At 43.6% G+C, this 23,618-nt stretch overlaps 1 protein-coding gene across 6 annotated transcripts in view; it reads left to right on the top strand.

Moving 5' to 3' along the window:
* LOC149365453 (uncharacterized) overlaps positions 1-23,618 on the top strand; it is a 60,931-nt gene that overhangs the window by 24,178 nt on the left and 13,135 nt on the right. For all 6 annotated transcript variants that reach the window (XR_016282784.1, XM_089542667.1, XM_089542656.1 and 3 more), the window contains exon 3: positions 14,493-15,041. Coding sequence is in view for 5 of the 6 variants with exons in the window: in XM_089542667.1 (XP_089398793.1) it covers positions 14,493-15,041 (549 nt within the window). In the remaining variant the exon portion in view is untranslated. The remainder of the gene's footprint in view (positions 1-14,492; positions 15,042-23,618) is intronic.

Genomic DNA, 23,618 nt, shown 5'->3' with positions numbered 1-23,618 from the left:
GTGTAAAAAAACTGTGTTCTTTTTGTGTTTAATACCAGTAAAGTCCGTTCTCTTATTGACGCAAAAACAGTGCAAACTTCGCAAGGATACAGAAAGAATACACGAGACACAGTGCTGTGTCTCGTATTCCCTTTCTGCATCCTTGTGAAGTTTTGTGCTGTATTGAGTTGTGATGAAGAACCAACTAGCTTGAGATGTGTTGACCAAGTTATTCCTCTTTTCATGCTTGTGTCGTCACTATGTTATTGGGAGACCACGGCAGGGACACTAATATGCATCTATCGCTTTTACTGGCAGGTTTCGCGAGTGTTCTGTTTATGTAAATTAAAAAAAAAATAGAAAGAAAATTATCCTGCACCAATACTGTGCGTTAGCCTTTGTCAAATGGCCATCTCTATAAATTTGGCATAGTTTTGTTACAAGTTGTGCCTTCTGCATTGTCAATCTAGACAAAGGTGTTGTAGATTGCCTAACAAAGTTTTGCATTACTGCCACAGCAGCAGATGTCTTATTGTTTTTTACCTTAGTGGCTTGGTGACATTTAAGCATTCCTAAAGCGAGCCCTCATATATGTTGTGCTTATCAAACTTATTGAACTTGCTTTGGAGACTGCATTTATCGGGTTACCATTGACATAAAAATGTTTTAAATTTATAACAGCTTGTGGAGTTAGAGCTGTTGAAAACAGAGTTTGATGGAACATTTACCCCTTTGCATTGAGAAATTCAGCTATATGTTGTGAGCTGCAATACTACATTTGCTCTTTCATAAAGCTAGTCAGCTCACAATTGGTTGCTGTTTGAGAATATTTTCACTTGTAACTGTGTGTTGCAATTTTCAGAATTTGTGGTGAAATCAATAAAATTTTCTTTCCGGCCATACAGCGTAAATGGATGGTGTATCCACAGAGAAAGAGGCTATTGGCAGCTTGGTGAGGCAACTGCCTCGACTTATGATGGCAGTGGAAGCACATCATAGGCATATAAACCAGTGTCATTTGGCGTAGAAGGTAAATTAGATGCCTACGGGTTTGGCTATATATGAGTTGTGCACATTATTTCTGTATATGCAACGAAGGAAGGGTTTACAAATAATTCTCAGAGGTAGATTTCATTTGTTATGCGCATCGGCTTCATGAAAGGAGACTCTAGGAGTGATGTTTCCTAGCCCTTCGAGGGTGGTCATGCTAACGTTCTTCGCCGACGCCCTAATTGCCAACAGTTAAGCTGCTTTAAGAACAGGATATAACTAATCGACATTAAAGATTTTTAGGCGACTAGTGGCAGGTAGGCCTTCTCGTCATTAGATTCTTGGCAGTCGAGCAGTGCTCTTATTTTATGCAATGGCTTCATCTGTGTATGACTTTGTGATGCCAGCTTCGTAATGCACACCAGCGAAGTCATCTCAGGTAAAGTCATGTCCAGCCTTCTGTGCATCAACAGCACGTTGCTACCAATTCTCGTGTGTTTAATAATGGAGATGTTTAACAGTGTTCTCATTCATCGCTAGGCCGTAAAGCATGCTTTGCGTAAGCAATTCCTGATGCACTCCACAGTCAGGCCTATCCGCATGGTCTTGGTAATTTCCATAGCAATGAGCAGAGATATCTAAACCAGAACATTGCTGTCTGGTGTTTGAATTGGTATCAGTACGCGTTTGATGATGCACTGTTTATAGGACACCTTGGGTGCATGAAAGACGCCCAGGTCTGGTGGCTGTACCTTGCACTTGGCACTTGGTGGCAAGAACAGTTTCACCACAGCTAGAGAAAGCAACACGTTGTGCGATGCAAAGTTATCTAGCAGGAGTTGGAGCTCGTATTTGTTTAACCGTGCTACCCGACGAGCAAATGCTTGTCACACGAAAACATAAAGTCCCACAACCTCTGTACATTTAATAATACATTTCTACACGCAGCAGAGAACCACAATGGCGCAAATGTAGGCTGGTCCTTTCCGGCAACCCTGTCATGTTCATGCCCTCCTCCGTCGCACGGGAGGCTCTGTTCTGTTCGGAGACAGCTATTGGTTAGATTCTTTCAGGCAACACGCAGCTACCATGGCCATGGCAGGCCAGCTGTGTCGCTTGGTGTCAGGAAGCTCTGCAACCCGGCAAATTCCCGTGCACGTTGGCGATGGGACTGGTGGAGGAGTGCCGACCTGCGTAGAAAAAGTGAGGAGAGAAAAGGGAAAGGCATGGATATGCTGCAATTCAAAATTTGACTGCAGATAACTGAGCTTCTACAAATGCATTTAGGAAATTCTTGCTGGAGAATATTCATGAAGCTGTGTCCGTTGACATCCCAGGTACACCACACTTGTATGGAAAGTCTCTTTCATTGCGCCTTTAACAAAATATGCACGTTCCTTGATGTGCCAAATATACGTGTGTTTTGTTAGTTAGACTAGAAGCTGTTGAGCCTCCAATATGCGTCATTTTGGCATTTTCGGTCTGTTTGAAAGTTACCGTATCTGAATAATTATTCACAAGAATCAAAAACTGCTCTTAACATAGCAAGATTGACATTTGATTCAATGCTATAGAAGCTGACATCTTTTTTGTGTAATTGTTTTTCCCAAATGCATCCTGTAAGCAGGCAAGTGTAACAAAAGCATTCAGTTCAATTCAGTGTTTATTTGGTTCCTTGTACAATACAAAAGGGGGAAAAAAAAACTGTTTGCACCCTTAGCTAACATCTAGTAAATGGGTCCAAGTCAAACACGTAATTAAACAGGCATTGTATATATGTAAGGATGCAAACCAAAATGTTCAATATGTAAGAGAAAGCAGTGCATAGGTATTCACAACGGATAATATTGCATACCTGAGTACAATATAAGTATGGCACCATACGTTCATGGGAAATACTACAACTTACAGGTAGCACTGTATATACATGGGAAATACACCTTATAACTCAAAACACTTATCCAATATGTTATAATTCTTAAACATGAGAATCCAAAGACACAAAATGTATCTTTACTAGTGCGGAAAAATTGTAAGCTATTCCATATTTTTGTGCCCCTAAATGAAGTCACCGATTCCCATGCACTTTGTTTGTTGGGGGTAAATTAAAGTTGCCCACTGATGCATTTCTGGTGATGCAGGATGAGGAGTAGAATAATAATGCATGGAATGGATGCTTGTTTCTGGACAGTATTCATAGTAGGTCATATTTTTTTCATTTTCACGTGTATGTCAGGGGCTAATGCCTGTAATTTATGGAACAGTACCTTGCTTGGGCAGTCATAGCTGGAGTTTGTAAGCATTCGCAAAGCTTGTTTTTGTAGCTGCCTTAGTGGTTGAAGATATGTCGTGTATGTCCAACTCCACGAGTCTATACAGTATGATAAGTTGTTTTGACTAAATGCGAAATATAACATTCTTAACGTCCTATCGTCAAAATAATTCCTTGCTTGTAGTAGTGTATGACAGACAGATGATAGCTTTACACAGACTGAGTTGTTGTGCGCTTGCTAATTCAAGAGGTTATCTATTATTATGCCAAGGTACTTGAATGACCGAAGCCTTTTAAGTTCACAATTCTTCATTTTTATTTTAATATTAGAGGTGGTTGATCTACACCGGGAGTGGATTACATTGTATTTGATTTTTTTTCACATTCACAGCTAGTTTATTTTATATGAACCAGTGAGACATGGTAGATAGTTCTGCATTGTTTTATACACTATGCTGTTGCTTAGTCTGCTTGTACCAACAATTATTGCTCTCAGTATTGTATACCTTTGAAACTTAAATACATTTATTATTCTAATGATCTAAACCTTCTTTTTTATCATAAGCACGAGGACTGTAGCAATCGCGCAAACATTGTGAAAAATGTCCAGCGGCTGCCAAAGTGTGAGACTTCTGCCTTGAGGATTGGCTACTGGCCGGAACCTGTCGTGAGATTATGGTGGAAATGAAGAGATCTTGCCTCGTATATAGTAAGAATTGGGCACTGAAGCATCGAAGAAATCGGAAGTTACAATACTTATCGGACATTGAAAGACGCATAAAGCAAACTGAAGTGCTGTCGTGCGGTGAAACCTTGGCATTATTGATGTACTATTCCACCACGTGACCACATTGGTAAAATATAACTTTTTGCTACATTGGTGAAATATAACTCATTTGTGTCTGTGTGCACAGCATTTTTTTTTTCTTTCAGGATTGTTGGTCATACTTCATAATTGCTTACGTTCTCTCCAATGTGCCCTTCAATAGCAACACTCCCCGCAGGGGCGTCTGATTCATGCAGACGATGGTGAGTTGCGACACCACGGGTACCTGAGCATCCGCAGGGACATCCCCGCAGGGGGATGATGGTGAGCAGTGCGCCACCACGGACCCGAGCACCCGCGCTCAGCCGTGCGCGGCATCGCCGTGTCCGGGGAAAAGGGGATCCTGGTGGTTGAGCCAATGCCGAGCGTTTGGATCTTTAAGGCCCCTCGGCGGAGGCAACACACCACTTTGGCCCCAGCTTCCTGTAGACGGCACTTCCGGCCTGACCCGACCGGGGGAAATCGGCAGTCGCCTTTTCCTATCCTCCCCTCTATCTTTCACTTTCCTTTCTCTTTCTTGCAACTCTCCTGTCTCCTCCTCTCTTCTTGGTTTTTTCCTGTTTTTCCTGGCGGCAAGGGTTAACCTTGTGTGGCCAACTACCCTGAGTTGCGTCATATTTGGTTATAGTTGAGGTGTACAGCTGGCGTGGGCAGGATTTGCTCGCAAGTTTCTGTCCCGTCCCCTTGTTGGGCTCCATGGTGGGTGGCTGGCACCATGTCCGAAAAACTAGAATTTTTTATGGCTCCCCCTTTTTCCAAACCTGATCGCTCTCTCAAGAGAGGGCAGAACGAAGCAGATGAGTTTTTTCAGAAAAGAAAAGTCAGTTTTCCTAAGTACCATGTGATCCATAGTGAAGTACAAGATAAGCATGCAAGAATCCTGTCTCTCTTCCTAGTATCAAAGTGTTTGACAGAAGCCTTGGGCATTGGCTACAAGGTATCTAGAATGGCCAGCGGTGACTTACTGCTCGAACTGCGTGACAACGTCCAACACTCAAAACTCGTAAACATTGTGTCTGTTGGGGATATTCCTTTCTCCGTGACATCACACCGATCTCTGAACACTGTCCGAGTCGTCATATCTGAAAATGACTTTGTGCACATCACTGAAAAAGAGATGCTCGAAGGTCTGAGTGACCAAGACGTTATAGACGTTCACCGAATCAAGATCCGGAAGGATAATAAGGAAATAGACACAAAACACATGATCCTGACGTTCAACACCAGCACATTGCCCGACACAGTCGAAGTAGGATATCTGAAAGTTAACGTAAGACCATACATTCCCAACCCTCGCCGTTGTTTCAACTGTCAAAGGTTCGGCCACGGCTCACAAAGTTGCCGCGGTCGGAAAACGTGCGCTAAATGCGCCTCGAAGGATCATTCTGACCAATGTGACGCAGCCCCGCACTGCGCAAACTGTGAAGGAGACCGTGCAGCATACTCCAGGGCGTGTCCGTCCTGGAAAAAGAAAAAGAGATAATCACCATAAAGACAAAGGAAAACATTTCATTTAAAGAAGCGAGAAGGCGTTTTGCACTCACCAACTCATTCTCCTTCACAACAAAACAAAACTTCGCCGATGTGGTGCGTGGGTGCGGCGCACCACACCAGGCTTCGGCACCCGTCCAGGTCACACGCAGTGAGCCTGTGGCGGGGCCATCCGCGCCCCAAGGCAGAGCAGCTAACGCTACTCCACCAACTCCAAGTCAGGCTGCGCAGACCCCCGGGTCGGCGGCCCTCAAGACCTCTTCCCACAGGTCGAGGTCAAACTCTAACGTGAACGTGCCTTCTGCACGGTCGTCCAGCGCCTCCGCAGAGGCGATGGACAAGACCCCGGGCAGCCCCGCGCCGTCCACGTCGGACGGTCGGCAGAGTTCCCTGGATAGATCAAAAAAAGACAGCCCCCAGTCACGGGGCCATCAACAACTTGATCTACCTTTTCACCCTATAGAAACACAAAATTAAGATGGCTTTCATAATACAATACAGTGGAACTGTAGAGGACTTTTAAACAGTTACAGTGACATAAAAGACATATTAGGAGCACATGCTCCCGTCGCCTCATGTCCACAAGAAACAAATCTAGGTCCCCAAAAAAATAACTTTCTGAAGAATTACACTGTTTTCTGCCGCAATCGGGATGAGACGAGCAGGCTGTCGGGAGGCGTAGCCATCATAGTGAAAAACGGTGTCCCGGCTCGAGAGCTTAAACTAAAAACAAGACTCAAAGCTGCCGCAGCCACTCTAGTTGCTCATAAAACCATTACAGTGTGCTCACTATATATCGATCCGCACTTTAAGTTAACACTACATGACTTAGAGGATCTTTTAGAGCAGCTACCAGAGCCATATCTGGTAGTTGGAGATTTTAATGCACATTCATGTTTTTGGGGAAGCGAGAAAACTGACGCTAGAGGCCATCTCATAGAGGATTTTATTTTATGCAATGACGTCTGTTTACTGAACTCTAATAAACCCACATACTGCTCCCCAACCTCGGGAAAAATGAGTGTTTTAGATTTGTCTTGTAGTTCACCGTCTGTTTTTAGCGATTTTAACTGGAGTGTTTTAGACAATCCATATGGAAGTGATCATCTCCCTGTCATAATAAGTCTCTCATCCTCGCCAACAGTCGTTCCCACAAAACCACGGTGTTGGAAGCTACATTTAGCTGACTGGCAACTTTTTAGAGCAGAAGCCACATTAGAGAAAATAGTTTTAGAAAATGCTCCGCCGCGGTGGCTCAGTGGTTACGGTGCTCGGCTGCTGACCCGAAAGACGCGGGTTCGATCCCGGCCGTGGCGGCTGAATTTCGATGAAGGCGAAATTCTAGAGGCCCGTGTGCTGTGCGATGTCAGTGCACGTTAAAAAAACCCCAGGTGGTCGAAATTTCCGGAGCCCTTCACTACGGCGTCTCTCATAGCCTCAGTCGCTTTGGGATGTTAAACCCCAATAAACCAAACCAAACCAAACCAGTTTTACAAAATATTGACATCAATGAGATCAATGAAAAGTTCACGAATTGTATCTTAGCTGCCGCACATTTATCTATTCCTCAATCCTCTGGAATAGTAAAACAAAATCACAAATACTGGCACACAAAAGAATGTAAAGATGCAAAAAAGAAACAAAACAAAGCCTGGGGCATTTTTCGGAGATATCCAACACATGAGAATTTCATAAACTTTAAAAAGGCAAGAGCAAAAGCTCGGTATATCCGTCGTAGTGCCGAGAAAGCATCGTGGCAAGCTTATGTCTCTTCTATAAACAGCTCAACGACATCAGAACAAATGTGGGAGCAGGTGCGGAAATTCACAGGACATTTTACTCCTTTCACATTTCCAATGCTAACAACACCCGGTACTCAACATTAGAAGACCAGGCCAACATATTGGGTGTGCATTTTTCCACAGTTTCAAGCTCATCTAACTACACACACACATTTCAAAAGCACAAAACAGTAGTAGAAAAGTAAAAACTTCCCTTCAGAATATGCATACATGAAGACTACAATCAGCTTATTACAATGCAAGAACTAAACACAGTACTAACATCCGGTAAAAAGGCAGCACCAGGCCCAGACAATATACATTATGCCATGCTTGCTCACCTCTCTGAGACTGCCATAGAGGCTCTCCTAAAAGTTTTAATAAAATATGGATGAGTGGAGAAATCCCTCAAGCATGGAAAGAAGCAATCATAGTACCCTTCCTAAAACCTGACAAACCACCAACTAGTCCCACCAGTTACAGGCCAGTAGCACTCACTAGCTGTATAGCAAAATCATTTGAAAGCATTCTAAACATCAGACTAACCTTCATACTTCAGTCCCGGCAGCTTTTAGATATACACCAATGCGGGTTTAAAAAGACATGTTCCACAACCGATCACCTTGTACGCTTTGAGAACACAGTCCGGGAAGCGTTCATCCACAACCAACACTGTATCGGGGTCGTCTTCGACCTGGAGAAGGCTTACGATGCCACGTGGAGGTTCGGTATCCTCCGTGACCTAGCGGACCTAGGTATCCGCGGCAGGATGCTGAGCTGTTTGAGCAACCTCCTAACCAACCGCAAGTTAAGAGTCCGCCTAGGCGCAACCTTCTCCAACACTTTTATTCAAGAAACTGGCGTACCCCAGGGGTGCATCCTCAGCACGACCTTATTCATCATCAAAATGAACTCCATAGGAAAAGTAATCCGAAATCCATATTGTACTCAGTTTACGTAGATGACCTCCAAATAGCATGCACGTCTTCCAGTATACCTACTTGTGAGCGACAGATACAAATAACAATAAATAAACTGGCTACCTGGGCAGATAGGAACGGATTTAGATTTTCTCCTCAGAAAACAGTAGCAATTCTGTTCTCTTTGAGACGAGGCCTACAGGCCGACCCCACACTACATCTGAACCAAACCCCATTACCTGTCAAACAAGAGCATAAATTTCTAGGGGTAACTTGCGATAAAAAGCTCACTTTCTTGCCACATATAAACAGATTAAAGAAAAAAGGTTCCCAGGCCCTCAATGTACTGAAACTACTGTCAAGAAAACGCTGGGGGTCTGATAGGGCATGCCTGGTACATATATATCGTTCTCTGGTTCGCTCTAAGTTAGACTATGGGTCCATAGTATATGGCTCATCAAGACCGTCCTACATAAAACGACTGGATCCTATCCACAATCTTGGTTTAAGGTTGTCTTCCGGTGCTTACAGAACTTCACCAATAGCAAGTCTGTATGTAGAAACCAATGAACCTTCCTTAGAAGATCGAAGAACTGCACTAACTTGTACATACATCCTCAAAATCCTTTCTCAGCCCAAACATCTCTGTTACCCAATTGTCACGAAATGCCCATCTTGAATACTCAACAACAAGCCTCACGCAGTTAAGCTGTTGCTGTTGTGCTTCGAAGAAAAATGCCAAGCTCTGAACATACTAAATGAAATTAAAAGTATTGCCCCAAGACACGAAGCGCTACCACCGTGGTACACTCTCCCCACAGTGTGTGACGTCACACTAACACGCCTTAGGAAAACCTGTACACCACATGACCATATAATACAAGAATATCTAGCACTACAAGAAAAATACAGAAATTATACTGCATTTTATACTGATGGGTCAAAAACTCAAGCTCATGTAGGAAGTGCAGTAATACAAGGAAAAAATAAAAATGCAGTACGACTGCCCTCATGTGCTACAGTTTTCACCGCTGAGTGTTATGCCATTTGTGTTGCGGTACAGAAAATAACAAATGAAAACATCAAAAACAGCATCATTTATACAGATTCACTGAGCGTCCTTACAGCATTAAACTCCAAAAATGCCATGGAGCCACTGATATGAAGCATCATACACAATATAGTAAAGGTCACAACACAAAAACGTGTTATAAAATTCTGCTGGGTTCCCAGTCACATTGGCATTAGGGATAATGAGAGAGCCGACATGTGTGCTGCACAAGCCAGAACCAAGGAAATAAAACATGTGAATTTGCCTCCTAGGGATTACATGAAGTTAGTGCATAGCAAACTAAGAGCCAAATGGCAAGCTTTTTGGGAAAATGAAGGAAACAACAAGCTGCATACTGTAAAGCCCATTTTGAAAGAATGGAAATCATGCCGCCATAAAAACGTTTTATCGAGGTGATTTTATGTCGTTTACGCATAGGTCACACACAAATCACCCATAGCTTCTTATTAACAAAAAAAGACAAACCTGTGTGTGAAATGTGTGGTGAGGAGCTCACAGTTAATCACATTTTAATTTCTTGTTCGGATCTCGAAGGACTTTGAAAAAAATTTTTTACTGTATTTTACAATGAACACATTCCATTTCATCCCGCATTGCTTTTAGGCGAGCAAACACTTGTCGAGTTTTCGCTTGTTTGTAAGTTTCTAAAGAAAGCCAATGTTTTAAATCTAATATAATGTAACATCTATACACTTAATATAACATCATCTAACCTTGTGTTTGGCGCATGATAGGCATAGTTGCTTATGCGTCATAAAACCCCATATAACTAACTAACAAGTAGCAACACTCTCTTCGCATCTTAGATGAAGAGCTTCGAGGTGGAGTTTATAGATGGTGCCAGCGTTTTTATATTCTTGGTTGATTTCGAAGGAGGTGAAATGCTAGAGGCCCGTGTATTGTGCGATTTCAGTGCCTCTTAGAGTACCCCAGGTGGTAGATATTACCTAGAGCCCTCCAATACGATGTCCCTCATAGCCTGAGTTGCATTGGGACATTAAATCTTATAACCCATAAACCAATTTCTTGGTTTAAGGGGTAACCAAGTCCCTTGAACGTTGCCGTCGTTAAGGCATACACGACTCTGCTGTAACAACTTTGGGTGTATAAACTGAAATGACCTCTAAACTATAGTAAAGCTGTAATTAATGTCTAGAAGTTGGAAATATCAGTTCGAAGTTGACCTTGTTTGCCAGCATGCAATCACCATTGTGCTCACTGACAATAGTTTCCGGCATCAGGACACATAAATAAGTAGTGTCCATTGATTGAAAAATTCTCGGTACAAGTTTTCTACAGTATTCCTAACAAAACTGTTTGGTAATCAAGCATCTTAGACAGGTTTCTGCGGTGCTGAAAAACTGGAGTGCTTTAGGTTCAGTTGTCGGTCTCTGTAAGAATAAATATAAGTGGGGATCATGAATGACAGTTTACCAATATCCCTCAAGAGAGAAGTATACAACAGCTGTGTCTCACCTGTACCCTCCTACGAGACAGAAACATGCAGGATAACGAAAAGGGCTGAGCTTGGTTAAGGACAACGCAGCGAGCTATGGAAAGAAAAATGATAGGTGTAACGTTAAGAGATCGGAAGAGGGCGGAGTGGGTGAGGGAACAAACGCGGGTTAATGACATCTTAGTTGAAATCAAGAGGAAGAAATGGGCTTGGGCAGGGCATGTAATGCGAAGGTAAGATAACTGCTGGTCCTTAATGGTGACGGAGTGGATCCCAAGATATGCCAAGCATAGCAGGGGGCGGCAGAAAATTAGGTGGGCGGATGAGATTAATAAGGTTGCTCGGGTTCTTCAGAATTAGCAACTCGGACTTTTCCGGCGCACACTGGAGGCCTCTCTCTCCGGCGTACCGGGCCACCGTGTCCGCTGCTGCTTGAAGACGCTCCTCGATCTCGGCGTCACTCCACGAGTTGCACCAGACAGTGATATCATCCGCATACAATGTGTGTTTGATGCCGGGAATTTCGGAAAGAAGGCCTGGTAGATCTTTCATAGCCAAGTTGAACAAGAGGGGTGACAGTACCGCCCCTTGTGGAGTTCCCCTCGGGCCTAGAGTGATGGGATCTGATTTTATTCCACCGAAGTTTATAGTGGCTTGCCTGGCTGATAAGAAGTTTTTGATATAGTTGTAGGTTCTTGCGCCACAGTTGGTATCGGCGAGGCTTTGCAGGATATTTTTATGTAGAACGTTATCGAACGCTCCTTTCAAATCTAGTGCCAGGATGGCCCTTGTCTGTGACTTGGGAGGTGTCTCAAGGAGGTCTTTGTACAAATACAATAGGGCGTCCTGTGCTGATAGGTGAGGGTGAAAGCCGAATTGAGTGTTAGGTAGGAGGTTGTTATCTTCCAAGTATCTACTCAGTCTCGTGTTGATGACCCTCTCTATGGCCTTAGATTATCCAGTTTAAGGGGTTTGTTCAGCTTCGGAATGAACCGAACCTCGGCTGTCTTCCAGGATATTGGTAACGTTCCAGTAGCCCAATGCTGCTCGTTGAAGCATTCCACCAGCGCGGTGATGGTGTCATCGCTGAGGTTAAATAAGAGCTTCGCTGTTATCTGATCTGGACCTGGAGCTGCATCTTTTCTCATGGCCGTGATTTCTGCTTTGATTTCTTCTTTCGTGAGTGGGATGTCCAGCTCGGGATTCGGCAGCCCAGAATACTCCGGCTGTTCCACGACTTGGTCCGTGCACAGATACCTAGGCAGACTCTCACTATTCTGCCAGCGGTGCTGCGCTGCTACTAGCAAATGCACTTCTTGGAATCAGTGAGATCAGCAGTATTATTTTATTGGTAGTATATTTAAAACAAGATTACTGGCTCTCAGGTGTTTAGTCTCGGATTCTCTCTCATCATTTCCACTGTACGCAACCTGAGTAGTGCGGCAGTCTTGTCCACGCAGTTGCACAGAGTTATAGTACTAATTGTATAGCTTGTTCTCGACATCACGGTTTATAGACACTATCTACCACAAGAAAGGGAGGCTATCGTATCAAAGAATAGGGTTTCAAATTATTGTGCCGCATTTTTCAACTGTGGCCATGCTGGTTTTGTTCTGCAAGTTGTTTGCACCGTTGCATTTTGCAGGCATCAAAACCAATGTAGGAAAGCCAAAGAGTTCACAAGCTACCAGGGAGAGGATCATTGGAAGCCACTGCTGCCAGGGATTGCAGCCTGAACAGCTTGAAATTGCACATCCGGTGGTCTCAGATTGCGGTGGCGGTGCACAAAGTGGGGCATGTCAGACGCTGCCTTGTTACTGCCTAGAGCACAACCACATCATTGCATCGACTAATATCTTGGTGTGGGCTACTCAGGGATTCATCATGGAAAGTGGCAGCATAAAACAATCGGGCATAAAGATGAAGACACATGCACAACAGGAGAAGCGCTCCACTACCAACTGAACCTACCTACCAGCCTACTGATTCTTCATCTTGATCCCCGTTTCTTTTGCGCTGCCACTTTCCGTGACCCATCATTGCAACATGAACAAAGGATGTCGTGAAACATTCCACTTGTGTCATTGTGCATAGATATAGCATGAGGAACCCTTGTGATCCAGCACGTTACAGTACAAGTTGCACTTTTTCTCTATGTTCTGTATATAGCTTTTTTCTTAACAGAGTACACAAGGGAAAACACCTCCAGTAGAAAAAGTGCCTCTTGTGTGGCTGTGCATTTTGTGCATCTTACTAGGTCTTGCTTTTTGTGCTGTAGTCCCAGCCCTTTAGGTCTTGGGATTTCGTTGTGGTCTCCCACCCTTTAATTTTATTGCCTTGTCTCATTATTTTACTGCTTATTGTTTCCTTTGAGCTTTTTCATGCAACTTTCTTATAAATTGAGCTCTCGAAAGGAGTAGTATCCACTAGGGCTCCTCTTTCTTTCTTTCTTCTTTCACCAGCGCGGTTTGAGTGTCCACCGAGATATGTAAGACAGTTACTGCGTCATTTCCTTTCGTAAAGACCAATTTCAATTTTTTCATATTTTTCTTATGCAGCCAGATATTCTGGGATGAATATTAATCTCTGCTGTTTTACCCGATGTCTGCAGAAGCATTTGTTGCATGTGCTTCTGATTCCATATGCTGGGTTGAAAGATTGTCTGGTCTGGTTCATTGTGTTGTGGTATTTGTGATGTGTGCTAATTTTAGTACTTTGCATTTCGTTCTTGACACTGCTGACAAATTGTTTGTAATCGTTCTTCTATTAGTCATTATTTTTTGCAGAACACCAGGCCATGTTATGCTAGCCTGAGTAGAAAAGTGTTATCTTTACAATCGGTTTTCTTTTAATTTGCTGAGTTGACATTCAGAACTCGTGCGTGCATATGTTTTCGTGATTTCTTCATTATGCCTCAGTTTGGTAATATCAACCTGCAGATAATTTTAGTCAGGGAGCTTTGTTCTTTGTGACGCTGTGAGAAAAAGTTAATTCCTTACCTTTTCTTGCGAACAGATGTGCAATTACTTGCTTTGTTGGTACAATAAACAGCACGGTAGCCCGCAAGGCATACGCTCTGAAATGATACTTGAGATGATACTGTGTGCCAATGCTAATATTCCGAATATTTTGTTATTTTCCTTCATGACAGCTTATCTTGAACTTACTTTTGAGCATTTGGCTACATTTCTAGAAAGGAATCCAGGCCTTCAGCAGTGTTTCTCCAGCACTTTCCTAATGTCATTCCTTCAGTGTGCATGGTAATTAGATTGTAGCTTTAGTATACAGATTGAATTCTTTATTTAGAAGTGTACTTTGTCAAGGGTGAAAGCTTACTCACATTCATTTATTCATAAAAAACTGTTGGGCAGGTTTGTAATGTCCCAGCCATAAAACTAGGGATCATACATGCACTTTGCCGCAGCAGCTCCAGTTTTTAAGTTGGTTACAGAGTATGCTTATTGCTTGCAATAATAATTCAAAAGCTAGAACATCCCTCCAACTGCATGCGTATTTGTTAGTAGGATATTTTCTAGAAATCTGGGTTTTTTTTTCTTCTTAAGATCAACCCATTTACCCTGACAATAAACGTTAGCTTAAATATTGTATGCCTCCTAGATTAATAGGTTTCTGGCCTCACCACTGAAAACTGTGACACGTGTGGTCTCGCATTTCATTTAAAATACCCTGCCTTTTTTGGTGCAGGCCTGGCCACAGCTGATCCCGAGCATGGTGTCTCACCTGGGGAAAACTTGCACGATGGCAGCACCCATATGCAGCTCACCATGCCAAGTCCTTGCAGCACCGCTGGAAACCACCAAGGTGAACACACCAGCCAGCAGCTGTATCAGTCCAGCCACAGCAGCAGGGGCTTCGCGAAGGAAACCCACCTAGAGCCTCACCTAGTCACCCCCATCGGCGACCATCCCTACCAGTGCGACCACTGTGGAAGGAGCTGTGCAAAAAAACATGACTTCTTGGTGCATCTTCGTACCCACACGGGAGAGCGTCCATACCAGTGCAACCACTGCGGAAGCAGCTTTGCTAAAAAGAGCACCCTGGTGAAACACCTTCGTACCCACACGGGTGAGCGGCCACACAAGTGTGACCACTGTGAGAGCAGCTTTGCTCTCAAGAGCACCCTGGTGAAACACATTCGTACTCACACGGGTGAGCGTCCGCACAAGTGTGACCACTGCGGGAGAAGCTTCTCACTTAAAACGAGCTTGGTGGATCACCTTCGCACGCACACGGGTGAGAAGCCATACAAGTGCCAGCTTTGCCCCATGGTCTTTGCCTGGCATGCAGCCCTGGCAAAGCATGTGCGGGCCCACAAGAGGGAAAAACCACATCAATGTCAGTTCTGCTCAGTGGCATTCAAGGAAAAGTACCATTTAAAACGCCATGAAATCAAACTACACCCTCAGAATACCACAGTTTTATGAAGGTTTGGTGCCTATTTCCTAACATTAGATGTGAGAGCCAATGCTAGCTTACCTGTCTCGATTACATTATCCACGTTGCAAAAAATACAACCTTACATGTCCTCAATTTAGACTGGCAGAAAGCACTTTTTCGGATCCTTTCTTCTGATCATAAGAAGCTTGATTATACCGAGGTAATGCTTTGATTGACTGGGACTGGCATGGCATGTGCACATGGCATTACTATTAGATTAACAGATTATTATTATTAGATTGATAGAGCCATAAGATTAAAAGTTGTTTGTATGAAATAGTAAAAGCTTGCAAGTCAAATTTCAAGGACCCCGAAAATTTGAGTTATCAAACATCCTGGAAAAAAACCAACAAGAACTAACTGTTTGCATCGCAGCATATATACTTGGTGAAAGATTGGGCAGTGGTCGCCTGCTTTTGAGGGGAAAACAGAGCAGCAGTGATTATTTTTCACATTTCAGTCAATGTCTTTTTGCGTGAGATCTGCCAGGAGCATTGAGGCAGAGCTGCATGAAAATGGAAAGGGCCTTCTCGTCGAACGTGTGTGGTTAACTGTGCAGCATTCAGTCCATGTTTTGTTGGGACTATTTTGACATCCGCATGCCATTCTTAGATGCAGCCTCCCTTCAGGAGCCCATTCGAATGATCCAGTGCTAGATCTATAGCGTCCAAGTTAGCAGGCGTCTGACACCGTAGACTTACACCTGCATTATCCGGAGTTTCCTAATTAACTTAATTAATGAGCATCTACTATGTGCATTACAGAGGATTTCTTGGCCATCCACCAGCAAAAGCATATGTGGGTGAAGGAAAAGTTGTGTTTTTAAAGCGAGCGCCACTTTTGAAGGCGAGCTTTTGGCACTAGCTTACAAATCTGTATAGTAGTGTAAGAAAACTTTTCTTTTTTGCATTTAATACCACTAGTAAAGTCTGTTCTCATATTGATGCGAAAACAGCGCAGAAATCACAAGGACACAGAAATAATAAACGAGACACAGCGCTGTGTCTCGTCTTCCCTTTCTGCATCCTTGTGAAGTTTTGTGCTGTTTTGAGTTGTGATGAACAACCAACAAGCTCGAGATGTGTTATTCAAGTTATTCATCTTTTCATGCTTGTGTTGTGGCTATGTTATTGGAGACCACGGCAGGGACACAAAGATGCATTTATCGCTTTTGCTGGCAGGTTTCGCGAGTGTTCTGTTTGTTTAAATTTTAAAAAATTATAAAGAGAATTTTGTCGCATGATTCCTGTGCGTTATCTTTTGTGCGTTATCTTTTGTCGGGACCCTTAAACAAATTTTGTTGGGTCCCTGAAGTTCTGTGTTTGTATTTCTTTTTTTATGCTAAGTAAATACTTTCTATTCTATTCTAAATTGCCATCTATAAATTTGGCATAGTTTTGTTCCAAGTTGTGTCTTCAGAATTGTCAGCAGCAGTTGTTGTCTTATTGTATTTTACCTTAGTGGCTTGGTTACATTTAAGCATTCCTACTGTAAGCTCTCATACTAGGGGTGTGCGAATATTCGATAATTTCGAATATTCGATCGAATAGCACGGTATTCGATATTCGCTTCGAACCGAATTCTCGGTATTCGAAATTTCGAAGTATTCGCCTCGCGCGAATAGTGTTTCTGGGGCGCTTGCCCGCTTGCTTCATGTGGTTTCAGTTCCGAGTATTGCCGCATAGATGGCTTTTTTTTTTTTTTTTTGATCGCGCTTTCAACGCTCGGGGGTCAGTCAATACACGAATCACAACCAGGTCGGGGTGCGAACCCAGCTACAAACGAAATAAAGGTGAGGGCGACGCGCTCTTGCGGAAGATCCTGCGTTCTGGCCATCTCCGAGCCTCCGCACTAATGGCCGTTTCACATGATGCGGCGCGCACGAAAAACTTCGGTGCAGTCGCAGTGTCTCAGCGGCGCCAGTCGCGACAGCCCTTTCACATGCTTGCGGCGCCTGCGATTTCTGTTGGTGCGGCACGAGCGGCACCGGCATAATTTACCAATAATAAACGTAGAACACGCTTAAATTTTACTTTTTATTGAATTAATGTATTTTTATTAAAATATCAAGTACTTTATGCAAAGAAGGTATTCTTAATTTTTTGCTTTTGCAGGCAACTACAATGAGGCTTCCGCTACGTCGTTTCCTGTGATGTCACACCTCTGAATTCTATTGGCTGACGGCCGCTTCGTTCGCAACGATCGCTGCGACTGTGCGGCGTGCGACCAACTGGTTGGAAGCCTGCCGCAGCCGCTCTGCGACGGGAGCGGCGTGCCCTTCTGTCGCAGTGCGGCTGAAATCGCAGTGCGCTGTGGCAAGAATCGCATCATGTGAAACGGGCATAAGGCTGCCATAAGCCGCGTCGCTGCCACCGTGTCGAGGCAGACGCAAAGAAGGAAGAGCACAGCCATCAGTCGTCTAAGCTTCAAAACAAGAAACCTCAGTTTACTGTTGTTGTTGTTGTGACTGAGCGAAGGATGAAAAGGAAAGTGTACGGGCCTGCCGACTGGCTCTAGCCGAGCCACCACCGCTGCCACGTGCAGATAGAGGAGAGTTCAAGGATAAGAGGAAAGAAAGAAAAACGAAAAAAGACGCGCGTCACACAACGCAACAACCGCGTCCGCCGCGGCGTACGCTGGCTGGAAGATCAGATAAGCAACGAAGCCGCGCCCGCTCCACTGCCTCTCGATTTTTTTTCCCGTTAGAGCTGCGGAAAAGATTACCAGATAGGACAGATGCGAAGATAAACACACAGCCCTACCGCGCTATCGCTTCACCCTGGTGACGAATCATGCGTACGGAACATGAGCGACCGTTCTCGGCAGCTTTCAAGCAAGCCATCATATTACCGGCGGAGGCGCGAAAAATTCAGCGGCAGCACGGGGACTCGATGTCGCCGAAGTGTATACTTACGTCAATGGGAAGGGCGCCTTTAGCGTGTGATAACGCTAAGCTTATTGTGCACCCGTGGAGGATTACTGCCGTTAACGCTCGGCATCTACGACTGGCGTCTTTTCTTGCTATTCTGACTGCTTGCGCGTTGATGGGAACGGAACGGAACGCCGCCGTAATCGGGGCATTGAGCCATCTTCGGTGGTGTGCCGAACTCCGTCGCCGCAACTCGGGCACTCCCATACGTTGGAGGCTGAGAGCATTCTTGATGGAAGCGCGATGCTGAGTGCTGCTCGGAAGTAATACCGGGGACAATTTTGCCAGGACGCGCGAGCGGTGCGAATGACGTTTCGCTTGCGGCGCGAGTTTTGTACAGCCGTTTCCATTCTTGCTCTAGGGAATGCAAGTGTGGGAATGTAAAAGTTGTTCTTCCAGTATAAATTGCCAGTAAAAATTGTTCTTCACTCTAGGTGTTAAAATTTTGAAGTGTGGTTTTAAATAAAGCCTCAGTGCAGTGTGTAATGGCATCGTGTGTTGGGAAAATAAATGGTTTTGGAAATGCCTACTGTCACTCAGCCTCTTTTAGTGCCAGAAGTACTATTCGAACTATTCGCTTCGAAATTATTCGAAGAAAATTGCTATTCGCTTCGAATTCGCTTCGAATCAAAAAACCACTATTCGCACACCCCTATCTCATACATGTCGTGCTTATCAATACTTTTTGAACTTGCTTTGGCAACTGCATTTATGGGGTGACCATTCACATAAAAATTTTTGATATAACAGCTTGTGGAGTTAGAGCTGTTGAAAACAGAATTTGATGACTCATTTACTCCTTTGCATTGAGAAATTCAGCTATAAGTTATGAGCTGCAATACTGCATTTGCTCTTTCATAATGCTGGTCAGCTCACAAGTGGTTGCTGAATATTTTCCACTTGTAACTGCGTGTTGTAATTTTCATAATTTGTGGTCAAATCAATAAAATTTTCTTTCCGGCCATACAGCGTAAAAGGATGGTGTAGCCACAGAGAAAGAGGCTATCGGCAGCTTGGTGAGGCAACTGCTTCAACGTATGATGGGAGTGAAAGCACATCATAGGCATATAAAGCAGTGTCATTTGGCGTAGAAGGTAAATTAGATGTCTATGGGTTTTCTTATGAGGTGTGCATATTATTTCTGTATATGCAGCGAAGGAATGGTTTATAAAGTACTTCTCAGAGGCAGATTTAGTTTGTTATGTGCCTTTGCTTCATCAAAGGAGACTGTATCACTGCATTTTTCTAGCCTTCAAGGGTGATCATACTTAAAGGTGCAGTGGAGAGGAATCTGAAGTCATCTGTTTGCCACGGGAACTCGATCTACACGTTCCGAGCATTCTTAGAAACTTCGACTTATTGCCCTGTGTGGCTGATTTCCCTAATTAAATCGGATTAACATCCGGATCCCGCCTTTTTTTTTTTTAATTCTCCCAGTACGGTGGTCGGAGTCGACCAATGCGTGGAGTGCCCTTCAGCCAGCTCCGTGGAGGCTTTGCCTTCACTTTATTTAGTTTGTTAGGTTTCCGTAAATAAATAGTTTCATTCGCAGATAATTAGGTGAGCGGATGAGATTAATAAGCTTGCTGGGATATAGCCGTCGCACCTGGCAATGGCGGTGTTAATTGGAGAGACATGGGAGAGGCCTTTGCCCTGCAGTGGGCATAGTCAGGCTGACGATAAGTGGGTACCTGTAAGCAAGCAACCAGAACACAGACACTGAACCATCTCTGCCATCATTTTAGCAGACCGGCACGCACTAATGTCGTCTTGCTCCAGTGCTCTTGTGCTCAACAAATGTCCTCTTATTGGATGTTTTAGCTATGAGCATACAAAAACGGAGTAGTAGAAGAGCAGACAGCGGATTGCTGCACATGGGGATGATCATTTGCAGAATGAAATAACTAACGACCGAGAAAAACAATTTATTTGGCAAACATGTTCACGATGAAGCTTTTCGCTTAGAAATGGACTAGATTATTAGACGTCGTAAATTATTTGGGTTAGTTCGAAGATTGAAAGCAAGTTGGCAGACGAATTCTATTTTGCCTCAGTCCCTTTCCCATCACCTTGTAGTGTTTTCAGAAAGGCAGACTCTCAATATTCTGCCGGTGGAGCTGCGCTGCTGCTAGCGAATGGACTTCTTGGCATCAGTGAGATCAGCGGTATTATTTTATGGGTAGTATCTTTAAAACAAGATTACTGCTCTCAGCTGTGGAGTCTCGGATTTTCTGTCATCATTTCCACTGTACGCGACCTAAGTAGCACGGCAGTCTGTCCATAGAGTTTCGCAGAGTTACTGTACTAATTGTACAGCCTTTCCTGGACATCACGGTCTACAGACATCACCTACCAGAAGAAAGGGAGACTATCGTATCAAAGACTTGGGTTTCGAATTATTCTGCCACGTTTTTCAACTTTGGCCATGCTGTTTTTTTTTCTACAAATTGTTTGCACCGTTGCATTTTGCAGGCACTGAAACCATTGTTGGCAACCCAAAGAGTACTCAAGCTACCAGGAGGAGAATTTTGAAAACCGCTGCTGTCGGGAATTTCAGGCTGGACAGCTTGAAATGGCATATCCAGTGATCTCTGATTGCGGTGGCGGTGCACAAAGTGGGGCATGTCAGACGCTGCCTTGTTACTGCCTAGAACACAACCACATCACTGCATCGACTAATATCTTGTTGTGGGCTAGTCAGGGATTCATCATGGAAAGTGGCAGTACCAAAAAAATGGGGACGAAGATGAAACATGGATGACAGGAGAAGCACTGAACTACCAACTGAACCTACCTACCTGCCAGCCTGCTGATTCTTCATCTTCGTCTGTTTCTTTTGCGCTGCTGCTTTCCGTGACACATCATTTCAACATGAAGAAATGATGCCATGAAACATTCCACATGTGACATTGTGGATAGGTGTATCATCAGTGCAGAGGAAGCCTTGTGATCCAGCACGTTGCAGTACAAGTTGCACTTTTTCTGTATGTTCTATGTATAGCTTTTTTCTGAACAAGAATACACCAAGGAAAGAACCTCCAGTAGAAAAAGTGCCTGTTGTGTTGCTGTGAATTTTTGTGCATCATACTAATCTTGCTTTTTGTGTTGTAACCTGAGCCCTTTACGTCTTGGGATTTTATTGTGGTGCTACCACCTTTGAGTTTTCTTGTTGCGTTATTTTACTGCTTATTGTTTCCTTTACACTTTTTCACGCAACTTTTTTATAAACTGAGCTCTCAAAAGCAGTAGTATCCACTAAGGCACCTTTCTTCATTTCTTCTTTCACTCCCACCTTCCTCCCTTCCCTTACGGTGCCTTTCGGGTGTCCACTGAGATATGTGGTGCAGTTACTGCTTCATTTCCTTTCCCAAAGACCGATTTCAATTTTCTTCATATTTTTCTTGTTGTGCAGACAGATATTCTGGACAAATATTAACCTGTGCTGTTTTACCTAGTGTGTACAGAAGCAATTGGTGCAGGTGCTTCTGATTCCATATGCTGGTTGGAAACATTGTCTAGTTTGCTTCATTGTGTTGTGGTATTAGTGATCCATGCTGATTTTAGTGCTGTGTATTTTTTTATTGACACTGCTGACAGAAAATTGTTTGTAATCTTAATTCCATTACTCCTTTTCTCAGAACACCAGGCTGCAATATGCTAGACAGAGTATAAAAGTGTTGTCTTTGCTGTGGTATTTCTTTTAGTTTGCTTCTTGACATTCAGAAGTCATGCATATATTTTCGTTATTTCTTCATTACACCTGAATTATGTAATATTAGCCTGCACATAATTTTATTCAGGGAGCTTTGTTCTTTCTGAAGCTGTATGTAGAAAAATGTTTCCTTATCGTTTCTGCATAAAAGCTTTAGAACTACTTGCTTTGGTGGTACAATAAATGGAACAAGGTACCCACAAACATACCGTAAAAACCCGCGTGTAAATTTCGGCTCGCATACAATACGAGGAATAATTTGGCTTAGCAAAAATGTAAAAAAAAAAGTTTTCTTCCGCGTATAATGAGAGTAAGGAGAGGCAGTCAGCTCGTACATGTTCCGAAAGTTGCGAAAGCCGAATGTCTTCTGATTAATTGTGGATGCCAACGCACAGGTTATGACGCATGTAGCATGGGCGCCAAGTATCTGGTAGATACCGAACTGGGCGCTGCACTCACACCTACTCGTGTCCTGCACCTTGGGCATGCGCGGACTGGTTTCAGCATACGTGTAGGCGCACAGGCATGCATACTTCAGAAGTGTTCGTAGTCGGAGCTTTAGTGATTGTCATCATCAATTGTACTGTCCTTGGAAAGGTCGTTGTCAGAGATATCTTCCCATTAAACACGTCTCCGGTACCGTCGAGCACGTTCGATATGCCAGATTTCTCGAAATCACGACCAGTGCTCCTCAGGAATGCTATCCCAAGCATCTGCAACGCAACTGCACAGAGCGGTTGGAGAGGCCCGTGTCCAGCAACAGTTACTGCGGGCTCTCCCTAATTCATCCAGACCACGTAGCAGGGCCTGACAGGGTACCGATGCTTGCGGCAGAAACGATTACTTTCCTTTTCAAGCATCTGAAGACTGCTGTCGTGGTCCCAATCCCATGGGCAATGCTATCATCCTGAGCATTGCGAAGTCAGGTCAGCATAGTGAAGTGGCATCGAAATCGAAACTACCTACCTACACCACCATTAGATAGCGCCTCCTCTCATTCGAAGCGTACACAAAACCACAACTGCGGATTTGGGCCTAAAATTGTCTCTATCCGCATATAACATGATTTCCAAAAAATAACAGCGTGAAAAACGGTTACGAAGGGTTGAAAAGCAGGACAAGTGCTTGTCCTCTGTTTGTTTACTCTTCATCCCCGTTTCTTGCGCTGTTACTTTTTGGAAAATGTAGCACCAACTCGCAAGCCTAGCTATCGTGTTGAATATAATTTGAGGTTGAAATTTAACGTGCTAAAATCTGGAAAGCAAAAATATGTAACATATGCATGTTTTTTTAATCTACACTCTGAAATGTTACATGAGATCTTGCAGTGTGCCATAACAGAAGTGCTGATTACTTTGTTATTTTCTTCCATGACAGCTTACCTTAAATATTTTATTAAGCATTTGGCTACATTTCCAGAAATGAAACTAGTTCTTCAGCAGTGTTTCTCCAACAAATTCCTAAACGTTTTCCTTCAGTGTCCATGGTAATTATGACTGTAGCATTATTTGACATCTGGAATGCTGTCACTGGAAGTGTACTTTCTCACAGGTCAAAGCTCACTGACATTCTTTTATTCGTGAAAAACTCTTGAATAAATTTGCAGGATTCCAGCCATAAAGCCAGGGATCGTATGTGTTTTTTGCCAGGGCAGCTCGTTTTTAAAATGGTTAGAAAGTATGGCTATTGTTTTCAGTAGTAATTCAATAGTGAGAACATTATGCCTCTAACT

Source organism: Amblyomma mixtum, chromosome 1 (assembly GCF_055824585.1).
Source record: "Amblyomma mixtum isolate Tamu chromosome 1, ASM5582458v1, whole genome shotgun sequence".
Lineage (NCBI taxonomy): Eukaryota > Metazoa > Arthropoda > Arachnida > Ixodida > Ixodidae > Amblyomma > Amblyomma mixtum.
Note: the sequence above shows the minus strand (reverse complement) of the source record. Positions and strands in the feature narration are given on the sequence as shown.